The following is a 13,722-nucleotide window of genomic DNA, read 5'->3' as shown; positions in this document are numbered from 1 at the left end:
CACTTCAAGGATCTGCTGTCCACCCTGACACCCGCCCCCCCGCCCCCCTCCCCGTCTTTGGACCTCCCTGCCTTTGGATTCTTCCACTGGGGAGTGTAGGCATAGCATATGAATTGGGGTTCTGGGGCTAGCTTGCACAGCCAGGAAACTGTGGTCCTGCACTTGCAACACCCACTTGTGGGGATGCCACCCTCTGGACCCTCTGCTATGTCCACTGCTTAAGCTTTTGAGGAGGTCATGTCCACTGTTAGCATCTTCCAGGACCACTCTCATTTTCCTCCAACACCAGGATGCAAGGCCTCCATCCTGGGCCACAGCCTATGTCCCGAGGGCAGGATGGAGGAGAGCCCCCGCCCACACACCCCCGTCAGGGATTAATATCTAGTTCGTTTTCTTTCGCCTTCAAAGTTTCTGTTTAACGGCCAAGAGATTTCAAAGTCAAAAGAAATTAATTAAAATCGTGCTTCTCCGGGACCGCGGATTTGCACAAAATCCCAGTGTTGAAGCAGCTGGAAACTCTAGAAACACGGAGAGCGTTAGGAGACAGAAACTTGTGCAGGACAGAAAGGACGGCACTGAGAAACCTGTACTTCGGACAAAGAAGCAGAGACCAAAAAGAACCCAGGACCAGATGCAGGTCTCCTCGGTGACAAAACGGCGCCCCACCCCCACCTCCGCGCTGCAAAGTTCACTTGCCAGAGTGTCAGTTGTGTGTGGGCCCTTCTCCCTGCACTTCCGGGACCAACACCCTAACCCTGAGACTCATCATTTGCTGGATCTTCTCCTTTTGCTCTCTCTCGCGCTCTCTCTCTCTGTCTCTCTGTCTGTCTCTGTCTCTCTGTGTGTTGTGTGTGTGTGTGTGTGTGTGTGTGTGTGTATGTGTGTGTGTTTGCGCGTGTGTGATTTTTTTAATTTTTCAAATATAGACAAAAATACACTTTATCATCATAGATATATATTTTTCACTCTCACCACATAAATACAAAAACATCCAAAGAGCCAAGACATCCATAACACAGTTAGTAGCCAGGATTCAGTGACACCTACCCGCGTTTGAATCGTTCGTTATTTTCTTCACTATTTACCTAAGAGAGAGAGAGAGGAGCAAAAAGAAAAAATGAAACAAGAAAAGAAACGGAAAACAGAAAAGGAAAAAAAACTTCGTATGTAAATAATTTACAATAAAGTTACTATTCTTTTTTTTTTTAATGTTTTGCGCTTGTTTCAGATGGGTGAGTACATTCTAGACACCGAGGCACCTCGTGCTCTGGGCCTGTGGTTTTGGTTACAATGCAGTGGGGTGGCTCTGGGGTTTGCGGTTGCTGCGAGGGCTGAGGCTGCACCCAGGTGGTGGTAAAGGTTCCAACTCCGGATGGCTGACACCCTGCGGTTGAGGTGGAAGAGGTGAAAGTCCTATCTGCCACCCAAAGAACCACTGGCACCGATGAGCTAGGAGCGTTGAAGGCCATACCGATGGGCACCCAGCCTGTCTTCCGAAAGCAAGTGCTCGGAAATTCGGGCGCTTCCTTCGTCCTGAAAAGCCTTTGTAGACACAGAGTTCAGAAGACGAAGCAGCGGGTGTTGATTTTCTTCCAACCCCAGCCATTCGGTGGTAGCTTCGTGTTTGGGAGACTGCCACCAACCACTGCGCTCTCATGGGAGGAGAAGGAAGCTGTGGGCCACGGCCCTGAACAGCCCCTAGAAAAGAAGATTCTGAATCTTCTCTCCTTGGCATCATTGGCTTTTCCTCTTTAAGTTCCTATCTAAAGTCACAGCACTCAGGATTTTAATTTTGCACGGCCCCGTGGTGCATTCTCTAGCCCGAATTTCTTATACTTTGAAAACTCAATTATTTATGACTGTTTAAAACCAGGTAACACTTCATCTGGTTTTGTGTAACAATTACTCTTGCTTTATTGCTGTTAGATCAAATTTATCACCACCTTTGCCTAACAAGACGTTTGATTTATCGTTTCTCGGGGTCGAGGAGCCTGCAATTAGTTTCCCTAAAGGGAATAAAACTCATCAGCTCTTCGGACAGGAGCTGAGTGTGCACCAATTATCCTGAGAGGTCTAAAAATCGGGGCCAGGAACTCCCAAAGCTCTGGTTTCTCTGACAAGAGGGGGTAGGCCCTTTTTGGGGGGTCTAAAGAAACCAAAAAGCCTTTTCAGTCCCTGGAGGCCTGTGAACGTATTTCCTCTTCCAAAAATCCACAGGAGCAGCGCACAGTGCCCCTATCCAGAGCAGGTGTCCGGGGCCTGGACTTGGGCTCAGTCTGTTCCCTGGCTGTCAGGGATTGGGGAACCAGGTTGGCTAATTCGGGTATTCCTCCCCAATTCTTTGGATCATTCCTGGATTCAGAAGGAAGCTGGGGTTGGAGGGAGGGAGGAAAAGCAGAGAGAAGAACAAAAAACAGCTCAAGTGAGATAAAATCAGTAGCCCGCGGGGGAGGGGGGCGGGAAGAGCAGTCAGAGGCCTAGTGGGGGCCAGCAAGGCCAGCGCAGGAGCACTGGGCGCCTAAAGCGCGCGAGTCCATAAATACCACCACAATAGATGTTATAAATATAAATACAGGATAACACTTAAAATCAGTCCAGCGCTTTTTTCTCGCCCCCTTCTTTATTGTTGGTCCGGGAGTAAGGCTCGAAGGCGGAGGAGCTCAGGTACCGGGCTGAAAGTTCTTGCAAATTCCCGGCTAGCGAACCAGCCATCGTCAACGGGGCGGAGGACAGGCGGCTGGCAACAGAGCCCAGGAGCGACGGCACCGGCAGACTGAAGAGACCGTGGCTGGCAGCTGGTGCTCCCGCGTGCAGTCCCCCGGGCCCTGCAGGCCCTGGGCCGGGAGTGCCGCCCACAGCCGGCGGGTGCTGAGACGCAGCGCCGGCGGGACCCGGGGCAGTGGCGGCGGCGGCGGCCGCTGCGGCCGAGCCCGCGGCAGCGCCAGCACTCAGGGCCGGGAGGCTGGGCCCGCGCAACGCCGAGCCAAGAGCGCCGGTGGCACAGGGCGGCAGCAGGGCAGGCAGACCGGGCGGCGACAGCAGGCGGCCCTGCTCCAACAGCCTCAGCACGCTGCACGTGGCGGCGGTCTCCGACACCACCGAGCGCAGCTCGGAGTCCTTGCCCTGGTCCTTCTTCTGCTTGGTTCGCCGATTCTGGAACCAGACCTTCACCTGAGCGCAGATATGCGGGAGGAAAAGTGGGAGAGAGCAGCAGGAAAGAGCAGGGTCAAAGGCAGCAGGGCTTTTTGGGGGGCTGGGGGGCTGGGTTACTGGGACCCTCCCCTAACCCTAGACCTAGCCTCAGCCCCACCCCGCAGCAGAGGATGGATGCTCCGAAGCTGCTAGCGGAGCAAGAGCCACCACGAGGGGGACACCATTCCACTGGGCTGCGCTTCCGGGCCATGCCAGCAGGCCTAGGCCAGAGCGGGTTACAAAAGCAAAGTAATAAAATGTCCACGACGCTGACGAGGAAGGAAGACGGCTATTTTGCTGTGCTGCTGCAATACCCACAGAGGTGTTTTGTGTTCACAAACTGGCCAATGAGCACAGCCTGAGAGCCTAAGGCCTGGGGAAGGTTGTGCTGAAGCTGAGGTGACCGGGGAACAGCGTTTCTCAGCCTTTCTAGATCCAGGTCGCTAGCCCAATGAGTTCAAATTTGGCCCCAGAAAATCTATCGGTGCCTCTTAGAGACTCCAAGGGGTTGTTCTCTGCTCGTTAGACCTAAGACTGACCACGAACCAGCAGCAGACAGAGAAGGTGGGGTGGAAGCAAGGTGGGCTTCCTAGGCCAGCCTTTCTCCACTTTTCAGCACCGGCTGGTTTGAAGGCTTGGAATTACACTCTTAATTTACCACTCCCTCTGCACTCCATCGGGGGCTTTGGCTGATGTAGACTAAGAACATCCCAATGCTCCCTTCCCCGTCTGCCTCTTCTGGCCTAGAATAGAGGGTAGTGGCTACATCGGGGAAAATAAAAACACCCTGTTTAGATTTTGAAAGCTAAAGGGGGGTTACTATGCCAACGCAAACTCAGATTTTTCCCATCTGTTCTGTCCTCAGTTCTCAGTGTTCAGCCCAGATTTTAGGTCTAAAATGCTCTCCACCTGTTTCAGCGCTGGGCCTAGGAAAAGAGACTGGAAAGGGGCCTGTCAGATTGTTAGCACACCTTGGCTAACCCCAAACAGCTCCCAGCCTTGTAGTGTAAATAGTATAAAGCTCATGGCTGTCATGGTCAGCTCCAGAGCAACATGGCACTTTATGGTAAGGAGAGGACCTAAAACCAAAAGACACAGTGTTCGGTGCTGGCACCCAAGTCACCAGATCTACTGCCCATCGGACACTGTCATTGGCACAGAGGACAGTGTCTCTTAGGACCCCAGCGTGGTGCTCAGGGCTGGCTTTTTAAGAGGTGGGAGCTGCCGTATTTGCACAGGTCCATCTCTGAGAGTTGGCACCACTTTCTAACCCTACTCCTTGCAGAATGGATCTTGGTGTTGGGTAAACTTAAAAGTCCCAAAGTGGGTGTTACTGAGAATATGGCCAAGATGATATGTATACAAATGGGGGGGGGCAGCTTTTTATAAATCAGAAGCCACGCAAAAATTCTAAAGTCTGAGAACTAACAGGAATTCCAAAAGGACAGAATAGGAGTCCCCTGGGTCAAATCAAGGTATGCAGCAATTAGAGCTTGGAGGACTTGAGAATGAGTAGAAGAAATGACAGTTTAAGAAAGAGGAGAAAGCCTCAGGCTTTCACCCCCGTCCATCATTCCAACTCCTCCACGTCTCTGGAAGGTTCGGTCCAAAGCAAGGTAGACAGGAAAGGCAGGCTGGAGTGCTGGGAAGAGGAAGCCTGGTGCTGTGAGCATCCTGGCAGCTGGGTACCTGGGTCTCAGAAAGATTGAGCTGCCGAGCCAGCTCGGTTCTCTCCCGGCCCACCACATATTGGCAACGCTGGAACTCCATCTCCAGTCTGTAGAGCTGCTCCGCCGTGAAGGACGTGCGTGTCCTCTTGGGCCGGTCCAGGTCCAAGCCCTTGGGCAGGATGATTTCTCGGATAGACCCCTTGGCATCTAGGGAAGGGTAGATGTCAGCCACCAGAACCCTCCGGTTTTCTCCTCCTCCTTGCCCTGAGCTAGCTAGGGACAAGTCTCCGGCAGGATGCGGCGGGTGTAGGGGTGGCTGCAGTCGTAAAGCCGAGCCCCTGTGGGTGTATGGAGACCAAAAGGGCTAACTTCATAGCATTAATTGGAAGAGTAACCAGACTTTGTGTTGGTAAAGTCCCCCAGACATCAGAGGAGGAAAAAATTGAGTTCCAAATAGGTGGATGTTCCTTCTGGCCTAGGGGGCCTCTGCTGCGTGGTCGAGTCCCCAGTATCCCAGAGGGGCCATTACTGAACACCCCAACCCCAGCATGGCCCCAGACTACAGAGCAACCTGCACTTCTGCGGTCCCCACCCCCCAACCCGGGTCTCTGGCCCGCTCCTACCCAAGCGGCAGAAGGAGGAGGGACCGAAAACCCGCTTGCGGGGCCTGGCTATCTGCTGGCGGGGGCGGCGCCGGCTGAAGCCGGCCTCTGCGCCGCTAATGCCCCGGAGGAGCGCACGCCGCTCCCTGAGCGAGGCCGAGTCAGGCAAGGAGGCGGCATCCGCAGCCCCGCGACCCAGTTCGGCGGTTTCTCTAGGCGGCAGCGGCCAGGCCCGGAGCTCAGCGCTAGGGCCCTCAGCCTAGCGATGCAACTGGCCGGGCGCTGTCCTGCCGCCGAGGGCTGTTCTTCCACGCCCAGTGTTCTTTTGGGTGCGCTCTGCTCTCCAGGGCTCAGAAGCCCGCAGGCCGCCTACCAGCAGGTCCTTATCCCGATGGTCGCGCGCGCATTGCCCCCTGAGGACCCGGGTCCGAAGCCCCAGCTTGGTGACCTGCCCACTCCTCGCAGCGCCTGGGTTCTTTCCGTAGCCGGGCTGGAGGGGCCCCTCAGGGCTGCTAGAGCCGAGGCCCCAGGAGAGCGCGTTCAGAGGAGCCCCAGGCTCGGATCCCCTAGGGCCGGCCAGACCCGACAAAAAGAGAACCAGCAACAACTTTCTCCCAAGTCCTCGCCAGCCCTGGGAGGCGGCGCGCAGCTGCGGCCAGGGAATTACCCCCAAAGAACGCACCCCCAAAGCCCTGCCCATCCCTACCTCGGACTAGGATCCGGCGACAGTAATCCGGGTCTGCAGAGGAATTGGATTTACTTTTGTTACAATCTTCCGAAGCGCCAGACGCCGAAAAGGCGCCCTGCGGCTCCTTGAGGAAGGCGGCCGGAAGGCTCCCCTCGGCGCCCTTGATCTCCCTGCTCTCCTTGTGCGCGTTCTTCGAGACCCTGGCGGCCTCGGTGTCCGAGTGGCACCGGACGTCCATTTTGTCTGGTTTCCCGAACATAGGCAAAACAACACAGAAAAGAAGAAAAGGGGGAGGGGGTAGGAAAAAAGAGGCAGACGGGGACAAAACCCCTACAACGCAGCCCCTAAGCTCCTTCGCCCGAGAGAATGAATGTCCCCGCGGGGTGGCTTCGGCAGCCGCGGAGGGTCAGCGGCGACCGGAGAGTGGCGCGCTAGAAGAGAGGCGGCGGGTCTGGTCCAGGATCCCGGTGGAGCAGTGGCGAGGCCGCCTCGTCAGCGCCCGCGTCCTCAGAGCACGTCCAGTGTCCCCAGCCTGGCGATCAGGTAGCGAACAGCGCGCAACTCCGTCCGAAACGCTGCGGCTCCGCCTGTTACTGAGGCGGCCGAGTTGTGGTTGTCCGACACCCGGGGGGGACGCACACTCGCTGTTGCAATTGATTACGGGTAATTTCGCAGCCCCCACGTTTCAGTTACCTCATGAATACACTAAATTGTTTGGATAATATATCAGATCGTAATGGATGGTTTCTGTCCTTGTCCCCAATCAAGTAGGGGTTTAGCCAGTGAATAAACGGAAATGATTGGTCTTGCTTTCGGGAAACACAATCAAAGACCCACACTTCCAGAAAAACTTTTGACAAGATTCATCCTGAATTGTTAGCACCATTAGCAGGCATTATTAACTTTCTCTTTGCCTTTGACCTTCCTGCTCACATACTGGCTAAAAGGGGTTTCCTCCAGATAGAGCTGAATGGGGGGGGGGGTACCCCCTCAGTCCATGTAGCTGAAGAAAGCAGTTGCCTCTGGGTGGGGAGAGAAGGGAGGAGGAGAAAAGTTTCTCCCTAAAGTCTCCCCCCCACACACTCCAAAAAAGCCAAGCTTCTCCCCAAGCGACTCTTTAACACACCTCGACGCTGACAGCAGCCATCTTAAACTGCCGACCCTCTTCCTGTAGCCTCCGTTGGATTTTTTTTCATGCCTGCACCTCCAGCAGCCCTGAGGCAGCCCATTCAAAGGGCAGCTTTGTACTCAGAGTCCAGCAGGAGGGGGGGAGTGGAGGGAGAGAGAGAGAGAGAGAGAGAGAGAGAGAGAGAGAGAGAGAGAGAGAGAGAGAGAGAGAGTAAAAATCTCAACTGTGAGATCTGCTTCAAAAAAAAAGTTTCCCCCTAGCTATTTCATTGTCTTGCTACAATGTCTTTGAGAAAAGCAACAGCCAGTAATCCAATAACAGCATTGATTAGGCCACAATGATTCAATTCAAGCGCATGGCCTTGTGCAAGGAGCTTGCTCCAGCCCTTCTCGTCACCTTGCCGGGGCAGAAGCCCTCTCCACGCCGCTCTCCCCATTCATTCCTTTATGGGAAATGCGGAGCAAAAGGAGTGAAAGATGGCAATTATCTAATTGGACTATTAACAAACAGTCCTCTGAGTGCGGCGGTCTGGCGTGGCTCCTGGGCGGGGGAAGGGCCGTGTTCCCGGCCCTCATTCACAAAGAGTGCAGGGGCCGCGGAGGAAAGGGGGTTTTTAAAAGGGAGTGGGGGGGGGGGGGGAGAGGAGAGGAGAGGTGGGAGGTTTGGCTGAGAATTTTTCCACACAATTCCAAGAATGGGGAGGAGGCGGGCGGGGGAGGGGCGGGGGTCTTGGCGAGAAGGTGGGAGGCAGGGAGTAAGTGGGGAGGGCAGCGAGTGTGTGTGGCGGCCTCCGAGGGGCTCTGCGCCCGCCCCACCGTCCGGCTGTCACCTCCAGGCCACCGCTGCGGTCCCTCGGCACTGTTGAACGTGGAGGGGGCCGGCCGAGCCGGGTAACCGCACTCCTCTCCACGCCACCTCCGGCCCCTTAAGGGCAACCACGTTTGGTCCGTTCCAAGGCTATCTGTCACACCACAGGCAGACCTGGGGCTTTGACTATATGACTGGGGGTACTTAGGGTGATTGTGTTGAGTGATGTCCACTGGGCGGGGAGTATCCGGGAAAGCAGATTGAGAGCCCAAAGATATCACTGTGGACGCAGCCCTCAGGCCCGGACACCTCCAGGGCGACCCGGTGGCAACCGCCGGTGATGTCCGCTGTCGCTGCCCGCCGGGAGGAACACAAAGCAGAGAGAAGAAAAGGGTCCCTCCTCCGCGAGCCATCCCGCTGTACAGAGATGCACCGCCCGCCTTCTAGGTCCCAATGACAACGTCTGTGAAGAAGGGCTCCTGCGGCCTCGGATGCTCCCAATTGGGTGCCCTATTTGCTTGCTGAGATCGGTCGGGAGCAGTGCTCCGGATAAGGGTCCTGAATTTCAGCCCAAAGACACACACCCACTCACCAAGCAGTGGGTGGCTCCGAATAACCGGCGTGGGGCGCCCAGACTCGTGCTTTGGAGTGAGTGGGAGTCCCCACTCTGGCTTAACCGCCCCCCACCCCGCGAACATCATTGGGATCCCAGCAACAGCCCAGACAGAACTGGGCAGCCTTAGATAGATCCAGGCTCCTAGGCCTTAGGATTCTGCAGCCTCTTAGTTACCAGGACATCAGCAGGCGGACACACCTGCTACCCACGAAGTTAAGGACTGGAGGAAAGTCTTTAAAAAAAAAAAAAATGGTCAGTTCACGACTTTTCTGAGGAGCCGGCCCTACACCTCCACTTTCTTAGAGACAAAGTTTGCATATTTTGTTACAAGTAGGAACGCGAGAGCTTTTGTTTGTTTGTTTGTTTGTTTTGAGCGCTCCCATATTGGGTGTCTAAACACATTTAATATGCTTAAGCCCTTTCTCAGAAAGGTAGCGAGGTTCCAGGTTAGGGCTAACTGAATGGAGTCTCAGAGAAATTCAATAACTTGTCCAAGCCACAGGTCAGTGAATACAAAATTTGAACTCTGTCTGTGACCTCAGAAGTATTCAGGTCTTCACCAATTTCTTGGGGCTCTGGGCTTTGAGTTTCCAGAATCCCCAAGGAATGGAGGTTGCTCAAAGAGACAGAGGGCTATGCCCTTAGTGTTAATGCTAAAACATTCTGAGCGTTCGACGTTCGTTCGTTTTCATTTGTTTTGTCCAAATAACATAAGATGGCAGCCGAAACACGAAGTTTTGCTTTGGTCATGCTATCTATTACTAGCCAGGAGCATTTTGGAGGAGCCTACCATCCTGTACCAACCTGATATGAGGTGAACAAAATCCAGTTCCCCGTGTCTCAAAGTTGTGTGACGACTGTCTGGGATCCAAGTTCAGGAATTCACTTTTCTATCGGCTAGGGGAGGGGGAGAATCTTTCCACAACTTAGTTGGAGAACTGGACCTTTTAAAGTTGGAGGACTCCAAGTTCTGAGGGCAGACCACCATCACTGCTTATTGGATCTGCAAGTGCCACTTGGGAAAGCAAGACAGTGGGACTGTGTGGGATGAAGTAGAGATTTATCCAGTGTCTGGAAATGTCAGAACCAAGGTAGCACTCAGGAGGTCTCCAGCACTCATGCTAGGTTGTCTTCTGCATCATCTAGACAAACCAATTAACTGTGTGAACTCACAAGCTTTCTTCAGAGCTCCGTATTTGCAGTACAAATAATGTGGTTATTAGATGCCCATCTAGGCTTCAAGTACTTGAAATAACCAAATTAAATAAAAAAGTCGATCCATAACTACTAACTACATTTTGTCACCCATAGCGTTCTATGCCCCCACTCCCCTCCTGTCTTTCTCCCCTCTCTTCCCTCTCTCCTCCTCCTCCTTCCCCCCTCCTCTCTCTCTCTCTCTCTCTCTCTCTCTCTCTCTCTCTCTCTCTCTCTCTCTCTCTCTCTCTCTCTCTCTCTCCTGGATTACAATTCTATGGGCATCCATCCAGAAAAAACATGACAGGTTTCCCAGAGGACACAGCAGAGGATGGAAATTTCAGGAAAGCAGCTGCTGTTCCCAGCCAAACGCAAAGCTGTGTGTCCATTGGCAAAAGAAAGGAGGGAATTCACTCAATTATTTGGATAATCTGAGATACTCTTGTGCTGTGCCGCACACATAAGGACATAGGGCTGCTCCAGGTGAAAGTGTTTTATTTCCCCAGCTACATTCCTCCCCCTCCCAGTGCCCCTTTCTGCCCCCACATGTCTATCTGCAGGTGCAGAGAGACCCAGAATAGAACTGTAGAGCTGGAAGGATTTTTAGAGATCATCTATTCCAGAACCTTCATTTGACTTGACAGATGAGGAAAATGAGCCGGGAAAGACAAAGCAACTTATTAAGGATTAGACAACTAGTTAGTGGGGGGTCTCTGGGCTGCGGTCCTGGTCTCCTGACTCAAAGTTGCATTCTGGTCTCTACCCAGGCTTTCTAGACTTGGCTGGAGAAAGCACTCTTTGGGACGGGGTGATGTTGGAGAAACGAAGCTAAAGGTCTCTTTGAGCCCTGGGGATGTTGTTTGTAGTCTGTGCCCCTGAGCCCTGGGGGTGCTGTTTGTAGTCTGTGCCCCTGAGCCCTGGGGGTGCTGTTTGTAGTCTGTGCCCCTGAGCTCTGGGGGTGCCGCTCATAGTCTGCACCTCTGTCCACTTCTCTCATCCAGGACATTATAAATCAGTTTCAAGATGGTACCAAGAACAGTCCTCTGCCATCCTTCCTTTGTCTTTTCAGAAGAAGTAGGAGGTGAAACTTGCTGGGAGAAAGATCCAAGATCCTCTTAGATTATGAGGAAGACAACATAGCTTACTATGATACATCATTTCAAAAATAATTGCACCAGAGAAGATGAGGCAAGCAGAAAGGAAGTCTTTCTGAGAGTGGATCGGGGCACTCAATAATAATTAATTAAAACCCAGGATAACTGGCATTTACAGACTTTCACCTGCAATGTTGCCCACGTTGGGGAGCTCAGTCTTGTCTAGTTGCTAATGCCCCAGTCATGCAGGATAGGGGTTGGGGCAATGGAAAAATAAATGAACCACAGCTTCTGTTGAACATCTAACATGGAGACTGGGGCCATGCATCCAGGCATTTCTGTCTTGCTTCCACTCAAGGACAAGACAATGTGCAGAGAGCCAAACTCTGGATTAGTCTATTTACATGAAAACAATTGATTCTATTTCTTAGCCTGCATGTTGTATCAGGAAAATGATTTTTGTCAGTGAATTATATATTTTGAATATGAAACATTCAATTTTAAAGGAGTCTTAGAATGGCATAGTACAGTTGTTCTATAGGTTCATTCATTTTTTTTAATGGAACAAAACCAAACAAATAAAGAAATATGGCTTCTGGAGTCAACCAGGTCACATAACTCATATGTGCAACTCCTAGATCCATTCCTTACTAGACAATCATCTTTGGATGGGCTACATTCTTTCTCTGTGCCTCAGCATTTTGTCTGCAAGGTAAGTTTAGCTCTAGCACCTATAAGTATTGGATAACCAAAATAATATGCTTAAAATGGTACCTGGCAGATTGTGAGCACTGCCAATAAATATTTGCCATTAGTGTCCTTAATGTTGCATCTCTGTGGGGGTCAGTCTCATGTTGATAGAACATGAGATACCAAGAAAAAACCAGGAGCAGCCAGGATAGCTGATTAGCTCTGGGAATAGGTAGCAAGGGTGTTTGGCTTGAACACCACACAACAATAAGTACCCAGAATTTAAGGACTGCCATGATCTAATTAAACTCCCCTAGCCATAAATTCATTGCCATTCTTCCCATCAAGAGCCATAATCAATTTCTCCTTTGCTAAATTTGGGTAGCTTTGTCATATGCCTTGTTAAACAAAATTATATGGAAGTGTCCTTGTCCTCCTTCAAGGGTCTGAAAGGGATGTGGTCAGCTTCTGTCCTTTGCTTAGATCCCAGCTTTCCTGCTGAGAGGAAGGCAGCCTAGGAGAAAGGAGGCTACAAGAGAAAAGTAGTGCTTGGGGTATGACATAAACATCAGTGCATAGGAAAGTGAGGGAGTGAGGCCATCTGACATCCATGGTAACTTTAGGAGAGATCTTGGTGTGAACCATTGGCTGAGTCCTGTCCAAAGAACAATCTTGAGGAAATATGTGGTGGCTGTTGCTTTAAACTGCTGAACTTTGGGTGTGTTTTTTATGCTTCAGTCAGTAACTGAAAAACCCATATTATAGAGGAGGAACTGAATCTCAGCCATTTGTCCATAGCCACTAAGCCACGAATCACCACAGACCAGGGCCAACTAGAACCGCCCAGCACCAAAATCTGTGGTGGTAATCAACAGACCCTAGCGACCCCCCAGAATTATTCAATTATAATGGATTTCTTTTTGATCTTTTCATATTTCAGAGTTACCTGCTATAAGTTGGGCTAATAAAGGACCTAATTTGTTAGCCTTAAGATGAAAAAGAACAATTGTTTTAGACAGTGGTATCTGACATGACGTCTCTCTTGAAAAGTGAAGGGAGCATCTCCTTGGGACCTGGATTTCTTTAAAACTTTTCTTTTTAACAAAAACTTTTATGTGTATGGGTGTTTTTCTGGCAATACCTGTACGTGTGCCATGTGCCTGCAGAGGCCAGAAGAGGGCATCAGATCCCCTGGGACTGAAATTACAGGTGGTTGTGAGCCACTGTGTAGGTGCTGGGAATGGAGCCTGGGTCCTCTGGAAGAACAGCTGGAGCTCTTGACCACTGAGCCATCGGTCCTGCTCCTTCCTTTCTCTTTTAATAAATAAAGGTGCGAATGAACAGGTTGGGCTCCCACCGTTAAGGAATTAGAGATACGTTAATGCCTGGAAAGTGACAGCAGGCGGCTGTTCTCCTTGAAATTTTCCAGGTGAAGCATTCTGGGAGAAGGAAAAGGAAGCTGGTTTTGTTAAACATTTTCTAGTTCACAAAGAACTAGAAAGTTTTCCAGGAAGCCTGGTTATAAATGTGAATCTTTCTAACAAGGCATGTTTATGTCTCCAAGCATCTTTAAGCCCATAATTTTCTAAAATACCTTACTGCCTGAAAAGCAGCTGGAGCCGTTCATTCAACAAGTAGATAGTAAGGCCTGCTCCATGCAAGGCTCTGAGAGATTCCTGTATCAAAAGTGTGAAGTGTTTTCACATCAAGGGGCTGCTCCTCACCTAGAATCTCTTCTTCTATACAGCTTACCTCACTGAGCTGTAACTGAAAAGGAAGAAGACACCACATGGGTCATGTGCCCAGACAGTACCATCCCAGGCCCCCACTCAATGCCTGCCATGCTTATTGTTCTTGTTTTATTGTTATTTATTTACTTATTTTGAAACAGGGATTCATCTATCTTAGACTAACCTTGAACTCACTATGAAATGGAAGATGCCCTTAAACTTCTAATGTTTGAGTCTCTACCTCGCCTGTGCTGGAATTACAGGTGGGTATCACCACACCTAGGCAAGAACTCTACCAAGCAAGCACCTA

General features: G+C 51.4%; 1 protein-coding gene across 1 annotated transcript; it reads right to left on the bottom strand.

The window, feature by feature from the left end:
• Nucleotides 1–938: 938 nt before the first annotated feature.
• Vax1 (ventral anterior homeobox 1) lies at nucleotides 939–7,872 on the bottom strand. The gene is made up of 3 exons (XM_052713274.1): nucleotides 6,171–7,872; nucleotides 4,882–5,069; nucleotides 939–3,171 (listed from the first exon to the last, which is right to left on the bottom strand). The coding sequence occupies exons 1-3, from the start codon at nucleotides 6,409–6,411 to the stop codon at nucleotides 2,590–2,592; spliced, it is 1,011 nt and encodes a 336-aa protein (XP_052569234.1). The 5' UTR covers nucleotides 6,412–7,872; the 3' UTR covers nucleotides 939–2,589.
• Nucleotides 7,873–13,722: the final 5,850 nt, after the last annotated feature.

Source organism: Peromyscus californicus, unplaced genomic scaffold (genome assembly GCF_007827085.1).
Source record: "Peromyscus californicus insignis strain IS unplaced genomic scaffold, ASM782708v3 Scaffold_4__1_contigs__length_199733344, whole genome shotgun sequence".
NCBI lineage: Eukaryota > Metazoa > Chordata > Mammalia > Rodentia > Cricetidae > Peromyscus > Peromyscus californicus.
The sequence above is the reverse complement of the archived record's forward strand: the minus strand, read 5'-3'. Positions and strand labels throughout refer to the sequence as shown.